Source organism: Glandiceps talaboti, chromosome 2 (assembly GCF_964340395.1).
Source record: "Glandiceps talaboti chromosome 2, keGlaTala1.1, whole genome shotgun sequence".
NCBI lineage: Eukaryota > Metazoa > Hemichordata > Enteropneusta > Spengelidae > Glandiceps > Glandiceps talaboti.
This window is the reverse complement of record NC_135550.1, coordinates 13,421,390-13,434,142: the sequence shown is the minus strand read 5'-3', so window position 1 is coordinate 13,434,142 and position 12,753 is coordinate 13,421,390. Positions and strand designations below refer to the sequence as shown.

Here is a 12,753-nt window from a genome sequence, read left to right as displayed (position 1 = left end):
GAGTTTAAGTATAAAGGGTAGTTGTGCTGCTATAGGTCCATGCCAGGAATAATAATCATAAAGCACCATACAGCATAGAAAAGTGCAATATTATTATCAAATCATAAATTTTTTGCTGTGGAACAGTCAAGATGGGAGCAAAGACACAGTTATAATGTTGAACATCACATGTTTAATTTAGTTTCAACATAGAAATGAGTTTGCAGGGACATGATAAAGAAAAAGATTCAACAGTTTGATTGAAAATCAAACAAATCAATGCCTTACACCAATCATATTATATTGCATGTAATTTATGCAAATCATATTTACTGTATACAAATTAGATTGCTCCATGCATATTTAATTTATTAAGAACATCGATAACTTTTACCAAATACTTGTAACCTTTATTAGTCATATTTCAAATTCCATTTGCATTTCAATTCAAAATGGCCTTCAGATTATACACAAACTGTTTTGTCCATATCTGTCATGACCAAGTTTGATGTTCTTACAATCCTCTAAAATATCTACACGATGCATTTAAAAAATACAAGGAAGTTTTGACCAAGACATACTGTACAGGATTTTATAACCTCTCATCTAACACCATGCATAACCCGTCTTTTCTGTCTAACCAAAGTGTGGCTGGATAAAATCAGAAATGAAATATACTCTATTATTTACACTCTATATACATGTTTGTAGAAGAAAGATAATTCTACTCACTCTGAAAAGTAAAAGCATAGTGAGGAAAACATATTTGTTTATTTATATTTAGAGCTACAATTAAAGGGGCAAAAGCGTGCATATTTATAAGTTACTCACAATATTGTATTTACTGGAGCAAACTTAACCATCCCTTGTAATGGACTGAATTCAAACTTGGTATCAAGATACAACTTATCATACTAATCAAAAAAATTCAAGAAATCGTTACTATACAAGAAACTGTTTTACATGTAACAATGTCAGAAGACAATCGTAATGTTATAGATGGCATGCATTGGTATTAAAATAATTTAAAATATCTTTAAGAGGTCATCATATTTTCACGCAAGTAAAAAGCTCATAAACTAAGCTTGTGCCACTTTGATGATAACTTCATATTTTTTTTATTTGACGGTAAAATACAATATACTCGTTGTTTTGTTTTACTATCTCTACAGAACCCTTTTGAATCAGATGTAATTATTACACCTAAAAGTGACTCCTACTTCAGCAGGAACTTGTTGGTGTTGAAACTGAAAACTTGCTGTTACTGTAACACGAAAGCTGCAATATAATCTTGAACCAGGAAGATTTAGGCCTGATCTCACAGAGTGGTGAGAGACAGTACAAATCTTTGGCAGTCAAGCAGTCCTACACTGTTGCAGAGGATCAAGAACCCACCAACAGTGTCTGACTTCACAGCAGAAGACTGACAAGTTGAGATTAATGTCTCACAACATTGCAGATAACTATTAAAGAACGCCCAAACAGTCAATGTCTCACATTACAACAGAAGACTTTGAACCTCCTGGATTGGGACATTCAATGTCTCACATATCACATTATTAGGGAGGACCTAGAACTCAATGTCTCACACTGTTAGAGGACCAGGAACTCTCTAACAGTCAATGTCTCACTTCAACAGACCTCGAACTCCCTGACTTTCAACAACAAAATAACAGAAGTCTCTGGGTAGATGTGGTGCAAACATAGCTTGCATTATTCTAACAGTGACTGTGGATTGTAAACCACCTGTATTAACAGTGTCGTCTAATGTCATGTTGGTCCTTGATAGCAATAGTCTACATGTGACTATATTGGACCAGGTCAATCCAAGGGCTGGGATGAAATCCTGACCACAGTGCTCACTCCTGCCTGCGATGTTAGCAGTCACCTGCAAAATGACGGAAAATATAGAATGGTAATAACACAGAAACTGACAGAACTCATGGATAGAGGTTACAGAATCTTGCCAATTTTTTAAAGAATGCTTTTGATAATCTATCTAAAAACACACATGCAAGATGAGATCACAGGGAGCCAAGGAACCATGTTACAAATAAATAAATAAATAAATAAATAAATAAATAAATAGATAAATGAATAAATAAACAAATAAATAAATACACAAACAAACAAACAAACAAACAAACAGAATATTTGGTAAATGAAATATCACTTTAAACTCATGGATATCTATCTATAAATATGTATAAATGTATATACGGGCTTGTATACTATTAAAATAGTACACTGTGGTGTTTGTATAGATAGTATATATAGAAACAGAGTATATTATTTCAATAGTAAACAGACCCATATATACATATGTACTTGTATATAGATAGTTATCCATGAGTTTAAAATATTTCTTTTACCCATGCATATATTGTTTGTTTATTTATTTATCTATTTATTTGAAACATGGTTGCTGGGCTCCTTGTGATGAGATCAGTAAATTAAGGGGCAGGAAAACAATGGTAACAAACATAATACCAACAGGTCCTTCCTCAATGATTCATTACAAAAACTCAACTTCAGAGAAGAAATGCACACAATCTATTATTTTTTTCAATTTGTACTATATTTATTCTTGTATCACATTTCAAATTTCAATTGTTTTGAAATCTATGAAAATGAAATTCATATTTGATATTAATAGGTATTTTATAAGGTTTGCTTGATTTAAAGTCAGTGAAACTTAGCAAATAAATTGATAAATAAATAGATAAATAAGTGAATAAATGAAGGATGAATAAATAAGTGAATGAATGAATGAATGAATGAATGAATGAATGAATGAATGAATGAATGAATGAATAAATAAATAAATAAATAAATAAATAAATAAATAAATAAATAAAGAGGTTTGTAGGGGTAGTTCAAACCTCTAGCTTTCACCCAAAACTGGGAATCAGAGTTTTGTCAAATCAAGAATGGGACTGGAAGGACTGGTGTTGATTTCATGCTGGGGGCAGTACTCCTTTCTGAGACCATTGCAGAGATAACGATGATATTAAACTACCGGGGTAGGTAGGATTTGGTTTCATTTGCATGTGTCAGAATAGATATTACTATGGAAAACAAAATATCAGCAAACTAAGATAGACACAAACTAAAACTATTGTTGTTGCATGTGGTAGATTGATTACATACATTTGTATTTCAATTGAAGTATAGTGAGTATGAGTACTTCGGCTATGTGTGCAAACACTGGAAGTCTAGTAAACAAGACCAGTTGATTCTGAAGTTATCAATGAGAGAACAACTCATTATCAGAGACATCACCCTACTATGAATGCAAGTATGTCAACATCCATTGATAGCTTATATCAAAGGGTTACAATGCTACTTTTAGTCTGTTGCTGCGTTAATAGTTTGGCGATAGTTGACTTGCCATTGTCATTTGTGGTGCCCACACTTTAAAGGTGAACTGATGATGTCATTTTATAAACAGCACATGTGTGTCTGGAAAAAGTAGGAAGTTTTAATGAACAATTTATGGTATACTGTAACTACAACGAATTGAACCGTGAGTGTTTCTAATTCCATTCTGGTCTTTTTTATATGAAAACTTGTCAATAGATATGGTTATCTCAAAACTTAGGAGTCCCACCCAGTTTGTTATCATAGCATTAGGTTAGATCTACCCTAACATACATACAAAAACTACTCACAAATCTCTCTGTGTAGTGCTCCTGATACAATAATACACATATTAATTATACAGTCACTAGGACAAAAAGTGTAATTGTCATGACACAACAAAGGGGTGTATTATAAAACTTGAATGCCATGTGACAAGACTAGAAATGCATATAAAAAACATGATTACTCAAGTAACCCTACATAGCTATAAAGTAAAAACTTGAAGTCTAGGGATGATCACATGATGTCACACAAGCTGTATTCATTCAGGGAGGGAGGAGGTCTGGTGTTAATGCATAGATGGTGGTGGTGGTGGTGGGGGGGTCTATGGTTAATGCAATTGCTAAACTTTATTTACGTGTGCTTCCAACCACACAAATTTAGAAAACCTTCGCACCTTCAATGATGACTGGTTCTGTATTTACTGCTGAGATGTTGATAAAGGGATTAAATTTTTACTGCTTATGTGATATACACTACTGGGTTTCCGTAAATATTTTAGTGTGTTTATTTTTGTTTTTATATTGCATTGACCGTAGTGGTGTGGCCACTACAATTTTCACCATGTATAAAATAAACGTGTTGATGTCACATTTGTGAACGTTCGTTTGGGGGAGTGAGAGGGGAGTTTGGCCTAAACAAACAAAGTCCATTTATTGAGGTTGTTTGACATTGTGTGACCATCCCTTACAGAGTTTGAAAAGTGCAAGTTCTGTCACAAATGTAAGACAACTTTACAGATTAAACAATATGACAGAACCCCATGACACACGAGTGCAAGGGGGGTGTTTGCACGAGTGTTTGCAGAATTCTCTGCAGCAGTACCTTCATGAGTGTAGCATGTGAAAGTGAAGCAGAAAACATTGCAAGCATGAGTGCAAATACTCCTGAGTACCCACACTGGAACCTACATGGCATGGGTTGAGTTATATTTACATATGTCTATCTAAAATGGCAAATGATACAAATCACAGAGCATGATCATGTGATTGTGTGTAGCAGACAACCGCACCTTCATTTGAATATCATTTGCATGCAGGTATGCAATGTTTTCTGTATTGCACTGCAGTGAAAATATCACTTAGTATGTGTGTGCACCAGTGCAAGTAATCGCTGGTACATATGTAATAATAGCTGTTATACACTTTGTTCGATAACAAATCTATGTCAACACTGTTGAACACACAAGGTTGTCGTAACTTGTTCACAGTGTTCTAGATATAACAATAAAGAACAATACTAAAGAAGATTTATAAAATAAATGCACATCATCTCTGCATGCAAACTTTAGGTGCAGACTGCAGAGATGAGTTGGAATTTTTTTTACAGTAGGTAAAACCAAAAAAACTTGATGTATATGGAGAAAGTTAAAACTAAAATTGAAAGAGACAGTTCTTGAGAAAGTGATGAAAGGATGTAAAGAGACTTGGAGTGGTAGATATTGAGAGGATGGTCATCCCAAGATGTAGGGTCAAATGGTGTAAGTAACAGCTGGCATGTACATAATTTTGTTGAAGCTCCAGTAACTGTAACTCCATGCCCTTTTCATATATCTTTAATCTTGTCATGCGCCATTCACTTTTTTTTTTATCAGCACACCTTTTGCTGTGGTATGTAATGTAATATTTTGTAATCCACATAATTCATAACTTTTGCTCTTTTTTCTTGACTTATGTTAATGTTCTTGCTGGAATATATACACAGTCACCAAGTTATCAAATCCTACCAACATCTCACAAATTTACCGTTTGTTGATAAACAACTGTTTACACATGGACATCAAGCCAATGTACACTATACAATTAATGGCTAGTAGCCGAGTAATTAAGCTGGCCTGAACCATAACCATGCACTAAAGAGATGGTGTAGCTTTCAACTGACAAAAAATTAACAAAAAGTTGCATCTATAACTTCTAACACACAAGTTTAATACAAGTCTAAGCTTATAGTGACTTACCTGGTTTACGCACACAATTGGTATATGGTACTGATAACAAAGTTTATGTAAGAAAGCTCCCAATGATCTCAAGTGACGTGCCCTTGTGGCCATCTCTCCGACATCATACTCCCCTCTAAACAGTGCAGCCACCGAGTCAACAATCACAAACTTTATCATGCCACGCTTCAGAAGAATGGGAATCCTTTGTGTTATACACTGCCATAAACTTTCCTGCAAAATAGTGATAAATATTAAACACACCATCAATTAAACTATAATCATGTTGATTACGTCTCATAAATTGACAAACATAAGTTGTCTCAGATTTCTGTGTTTTAACAGCTACAAATTAAAAAGTTGAATAGGAAGACAGCCCATGCAAGCCTGTCTGAAATTATACTTGAATATAACATATGAATGATGCGCAAATATAATAAAATAGCATTTCAAACTTTTTGGATAGCTAGTTTGTGTTTATAGCAGATACTTTCCCTGTCACTTACAGTAATCAAGTTTCAACCAACCCACCAACCAACCCACCCATCCACCCACCCATCCATAGCATCAGTACAGACCGGTTCAGTTTATAAACCATAGACCCTTGGCCTCCACCTTGGTATAAACCAAGTAATGTTTTCATTTGCTTGTTTGTATTTCAAACAAATGCTTTCTCTGCCACTTCTACCACCCAGCCAACCATTAGTACAGACCAACTGTTTCACCATAGAGTTTTCACCAAATTTATAACACTACACCCATGTATCAACGTGTACAACAAACAATGTATATTTTGACAGTGCAAATTTCAGCATGAGAATAAAAGAATCACCTTGTATGTGGATTATTTTTAATGTAACAAAATTGTCATGTGAACACATGTGTAAAACCAACATCTCTGTTTTCTTTCCAGGCCACATAAAAAGCTGACTTTTGTTGTATGTAATAGAAATGATAGGTCAAAACAAAGACAATTGTGCTTTCAATACCTAGTATAATTCAGACTTAGACAAAGAGAACTTTACAAAGAGGCCGGTGAGATCTATAATTCATCCCTTTCTATTATGTTGTTTTGATACTTGTGAATTAATTTGCTGTTAATACTAAACAAGTAGAGAGAGGTAGTATTCTAGATAGATCCCTGCCATTGTCTATCACAGAATAGAACAGAACAGAATAGATTTAATTTCCTACAAAGTATTGTACATTACAGTCAAATAAATGCAAACAAACAAACAAACAAACAAACAAACATATCATAGTCGTTTGGTACATACAGATCATGGAATATGGTGTGGTACAAACAGGTACATGTGTATTTGTCAGCATCTTCAGGAAAACAATATTTTCAGTTACTTTTCTACCACAAAAACAAACAAATCTGTCTGAGAAGCATGCTTCTCAAACAGCTTTTTAGGAATAAGTGGATAATGGGATTAAAACTTAGGTGTTAAAAAGCAGTTGTCTGGCAGACCTAGACATAAGGTTGGTCCACAACAAAAGAATAATCCAATCTAACCATCATGGCTTCACTGATAAGATAACACTTATTTGGGAACCTGGGACTGAAATCTTGGCCTTTAAGCACGCCTGAGCTGTGTGACTGTATACTCTTATGCATGGACCTATTACTGAGATAGATTCATGCCTTGTGAAAGATGTATTAGACCAAATAAAAAAAGTTGTTTGGTTCCGGTTACCTGACCCCACCTAGTTTTTCACGCCGACCCTAAACATTTCTCTTTACGTATTTGAGAAAAATAATAATAAAGTCGCAAAAATTGTGAAGTCTCGCAACAAATAGTAGGTGTGGAAGCTGACATCAACTTAAAAAGACAATATAAAACTATTCTTCCAATCTGTAATGGCTGTACATCTGATATGAAGATATAAACAACACAGAGACCATTTGGAAAACAATGGAAAACCTGAACTAGACACTCACACATGAAAAAAAAAATATTAAAATAAAAAATCTACCTACCCCACCTATTTTAAAATCAGAACCACACAATTTTTTTTTACGCCTTTATGTAATACCTGATCTGATGCATGTTCTATATATATGTGGTCACCAAGTGACAGCTGTCTGACTACGTCTGGATCAAGCCTCTGCTGAAAATTTTGTATCATTTGGTAAAGTCTCTTGTTTGGAAACACATCTTCTGTACAAATGTATGCTACACCTGCAAATGAAAGAGGAAACATATTCAGGGTTATGTAGTGTTTGGGGGGGGGGGGGGTGGTGGCTGAAAATGATCGAAATCTCCTTATTTTGATAAAAGTTTATACTTTTAGTGAGCAAACATCAATGTGTGAATTCCACAGTCTAGGACTATCTTATCCTTGGCGCTATAAGGATAAAATTATATATCTTATATAAGTATATTTTTGCTTAGGACTAATGTTTTATTAAGCCTTTAACCAGATGAATGTTTTTCACACCTAAATTTTAATCCTTATCTGACACAAGGCTGTAAAACTGCACTAACTGTAACTTGAATGTTATTTCTAAGTTCACTGAAAATTGTGACAATCACCAGTAATCAGACCATAAACATTGGAGAGTCTATGATGACACATCATACATTGTGTAACATTAGAGGTAAATTTTAGCAAAGTAGTACAGTGACAGGTTGAAATTGTGATCATTTGGGGCACAGGTTTTAGGGTACGGACCCAAAAAATCAATTTGATTGGATATATGTACCATATTATGTGTACAGCTACATTTACACACAGGTCATTCATTTTTAGGTTGCATGATATGATAAGTGAGTCTGACTCATCATATTCAACACAACAGTTTTAAGAAATTATTTCAGTTGCAGCTCATACAGCTTTTAAACAAATTGTCCCAGTTTTACTGACCATCTACTGTGTCTAGTTGCTAATTTTTGATTTTATATCCTAAGTTCCAAGTTTTCAAAATATTTACAGCTCAAAAAATGATTTGATCTGGTCACGAATAACTTCATAAAAGTGAACGTCTTTCTATCTACTGTCTCTGTCATCGATTTTTTTTAGCATTATGTTTTCATTTCGTAATAGTTGGCAACAGACTGTAATAATGACACGCCAAGTTATAGACATGTATTTTTAAAATCAAATTGCGTGTTAAATCTAGTGAATTTATTCCAGCAACAACTACCATGATGCATACAAATAAGTCATAAGTAGACAAAATTGATATAATTTATACATTGAGGGATATCCTTATGCAAAGTGATTAACACTTTCGTATATAACATTCTGCTTTCAGAATTACATAATTCAGTTGGCATAGTATGCTTGTAGTTAGATGTAAATATACATATAATTTATGTTATGTGGTCAAGATATATACATTCAGTATAATTGTACTTTCTCACTCAACCTTTGAGTGATGACAGAGAAACTCAAGACCCAATTTCAAAATCTACAAGTGATCATGTATACACTGTCATTTCACTACATATAAAACAATGAAAGGGACGCCTCCATTTCATTTCACTATAAATCATATTATACCACAAATGTTAGCTTTTATATCCTGGTTGTTCAATGTCATAATTAGATATTATTCCCCAATATTTTTCTTTGTTCAGCCAAGGAAAATACTTGTGACCTAAGGGGCCTTTGTCACTACGAGTTACTAGACTCATGATGACAACCCTTAGGTCACAAGTATTTTGTATTTTGGCTGAAAGAAGACAAATGTTGGGAAACAATATAAATATACCATTGCCAGTAATATAAAAAAAAAAATTGGGGAAGTAATGACAATTATGAGCGTTTCAACTCATATTTCAAACACATCAGAACCAAAACATAGACACACGTTGTCATGACGTAGAACGACCATTTTCCTTGGCTGAACAAAGAAAAATATTGGGGAATAATATGTAACTATCCGACCAACGAAGACATGCATTATGTAATGTATACTTGAGCTCTGATACAGGTGAGTTGACATATATGAATCGTGTGTGTATGTGGGAGGAAGATTATATCAGATTTTATGTGTGGGAGGGAATCACTGCATATTTGAAAATGTATGTATGAGGAACTACTCAAGTAGAAATGATATACAAGTGAGAAAAGGTAGTGAAATGATGCATAAAATGAGCATAAGGTGCAATGAATTATAGAAGAATGTACCATGAGTATAAAATTGAAACATTCTAATTCTGGGATGACGAACAACGTGAAATATCAAGACAAGCCAAGTTCCATAGTCTAGGACATTCACCATCCTATTTTCAAGAAGTAAAACTGTCTGACTTCCTATAAACATTTAAAACATTCAACCTCACAAATAAACATTCAACACACAAATTAGCAAGTCTATTTTGATTACATGTAAGTGTGGATGAATGTGGATAATTCTGTGTTACCACTCAAAAGGTATAAAAGGCAATGAATGCTTGAATTCACTCTTGATTTACAACAGCTTGAATTGAAGTTTCCTGATAAGTAGTACATGTAATAACACATTTTTACTGCTTTTTTTTCTAAGCATGCATCCACAGGTACATGTATGAAAATAAAAAATAATGCACAGTTGATTTGTAAACTTGGCACTTACCTGCATCCAAGCCATTCAATTGATGAGGAAGTTGTGCTGTCAGACATAACTGCATACAAAGTTGTGTTTTCCCAGCTGCACTCTCACCTGCAATCTCTGTGATACCAGGACACACAATCCCACCTCGTAGAAATTCATCCAAGACTTTACAACCAGTTGTCAGTGTCTGCACTGTCAGAGACGGGTGACATTTCCCCTCATGGATATCAAGAGCTATATATTATAGAGAAACAGAAACCAGTCAGACAAATTGATTTTTTCAAAATGATTATTATCTCTTTGTGAAACCTAAATATACCTATAGTCCAATTATATCATGTGATATGAGACTGTGATATCTGAATGGAAGAGCTCAAAGTAAATACAGCAATTCTTGCTAAGGCTTACCTTAGAAGGTCAGTTAGATCGACTAGACTCTAAGTTTCAGAATTAATATATTTTTTTTACCAATTTACTTACAATACAGATAAGATACAAACAACAAAGATACAGCATCACAACACAGATAAAATACAATGCCTCAGAAATTTTCCAACAGTACTTCTGAATAGCCTTGCAGCTTCGGCTTTATATTCAAACTTCAATTTGTTTTGTTTAGCCATAAAGTCTGACCAGAAAAACACAGAATTATTTTTTTTTACCTTTAGCAAACTTCAAGAATTGTTACGCTGTACTAAAATAAATAAATTGTGGTCCAAGGATAGTCTGTTGTTGTCCTCACAACTCAAGTTGTTACAATGACACATGATTTGATTGCTTATCTCATAATAGATATTATCAAGGTTAATGTCTTTTCACTCCTCTTTGGTTGTTAAAAGTGTGCCACTGTCACAGAATATGTGCCAATTATCATCAAACCCATTATACTATACCATTCTAATGACCCTAACTAAGTCATGGCACTAAGTTGTTGATTTCAGAAAGTCCTATTAAATTCAACTTAATGAGGGACTATTATACAATATTAAATATAGTCTATGACTCAAGCTGTTGAACTTAAAAAAACATGGTAATTATATCCAGCGCTGGAATGCCATGTGTGGAAAACAGAACAATTTGTTTCTAATGAGACGTAATTGGAAGTTCCTGAGAATCAGTAATACTACAACCATGATAACTTCACAACTTTGGTCTAATAATTGTCATCCTGCTGGCAAACAGAGTGCTGATAAGTCGAGACTTGATTCTGACACAGAGAATAAAAAGGGACAAAATCAGAATTGAGTCTCGGCTTACTCTGTCTACAAGCAGGACTATGCTAATACTATGAGTAAAATAAACTCTGTAATACTAATACAAGAACTTGAGAAGTCATGTATAAAATATATGACATTTCTTGTGAATCACCACATAGTAAGAGATAGGGGAACATCAAATTTTGATGGGTCACTAGAAATTGTGTGGCATGTCAAATTGGCTTAGAGGGCACACTGCTTCTAAGTGCTTATTACCTTCAGATAATCAATCATGAATATTCACATGAAATGACTCTCCAAAATCCGAAGTAGATGCAAAAAATGTACCGATACCTTTATTTCCTGGAGTGGCATTTCTGACCTTTAAATTTTAGGGTAAATTGGAGTCTCGATAGAAAAGTAAACAAAACAAAGCAAAAAGTCACATCCTTCATGCTCATAGAGTTAGTTACAAAATTAAAATGTCGGATGTAAATATTTGTATTGTATTTGCGATTAATAAATATAAAATGTTTTTAACAACTATTATGAAGAGCAACAGGTGAGGTGGTGTCTTTCCCCGTTACATGTCATGAGATAAAAGTATGAATAGAATGACCTGATGCTACAGGGATCCTTGGTATTGATAAGGCAACTTCTCTGAGTAGGTGTTTGACATCTTTACTGGATAGTTTTGTTTGACGTTGAAGATCTGCAGCCGATAAACTCAGTATTTTCACTGGACATGTTAGTTTGGCTGTGGAGATACAAAGTAAGCAAAGAATTCTCATCATGTAGTGCACAACTTATTAAACCACATGCAAGCCAAATTCAAAGTATTTGAACAAAAATGATGAGATTTTATACCATTGTCATTCTAGTACATGTATGTCATTACATGTAAATTAGTCTCAAAATAAAGCCAAAACATTCAAAGTCGACATTACCCTTCCTGAGTTTCATAAATTATGCTTGTGCAGGTGTAATCATATTAATTCCCCAATATTTTTCTATATTCAGCTAGAAAATACTCATGACCTATGGGATTTTAATGAACACTTCTTTGTCTTTGACTCAGAGTGACAGGGCTCCTTAGGCCACTCTATTTTTCTGGTTGAATGGATACATATTATTACATGACTATATTTTTGACACTGGTGAAATGACAATATGTAGATATTTTCGCTCAAATCGCAAATGTATAGGCATATATTCAATACATTTACAATTTTACATATGAAAATATAGTGGTTTAAATCACATGACTGTGAGAAACTGCGAGAGGAAGTTCATTTACTCGATCGTGGATTTATTATTACTGTACCCTTTTTGACGCCGTCTAATATTCGTGGATGAAGTTCAAGTTCACTTAAATCCATTACAACTTCATGTGAAATTACATTGTCGTATTTTCAACGAGCATATGTTTTGACGTCACAAGCATACTGCACTGG

At 34.0% G+C, this 12,753-nt stretch overlaps 1 protein-coding gene across 1 annotated transcript; it reads right to left on the bottom strand.

Annotated features, from left to right (window-relative positions):
• Positions 1-1,606: 1,606 nt before the first annotated feature.
• Positions 1,607-12,696, bottom strand: LOC144444471 (DNA repair protein XRCC3-like). The gene is made up of 6 exons (XM_078133898.1): positions 12,624-12,696; positions 11,919-12,056; positions 10,125-10,337; positions 7,598-7,743; positions 5,579-5,791; positions 1,607-1,867 (listed from the first exon to the last, which is right to left on the bottom strand). The coding sequence occupies exons 1-6, from the start codon at positions 12,676-12,678 to the stop codon at positions 1,607-1,609; spliced, it is 1,026 nt and encodes a 341-aa protein (XP_077990024.1). The 5' UTR covers positions 12,679-12,696.
• Between the last annotated feature and the right edge of the window lie 57 nt (positions 12,697-12,753).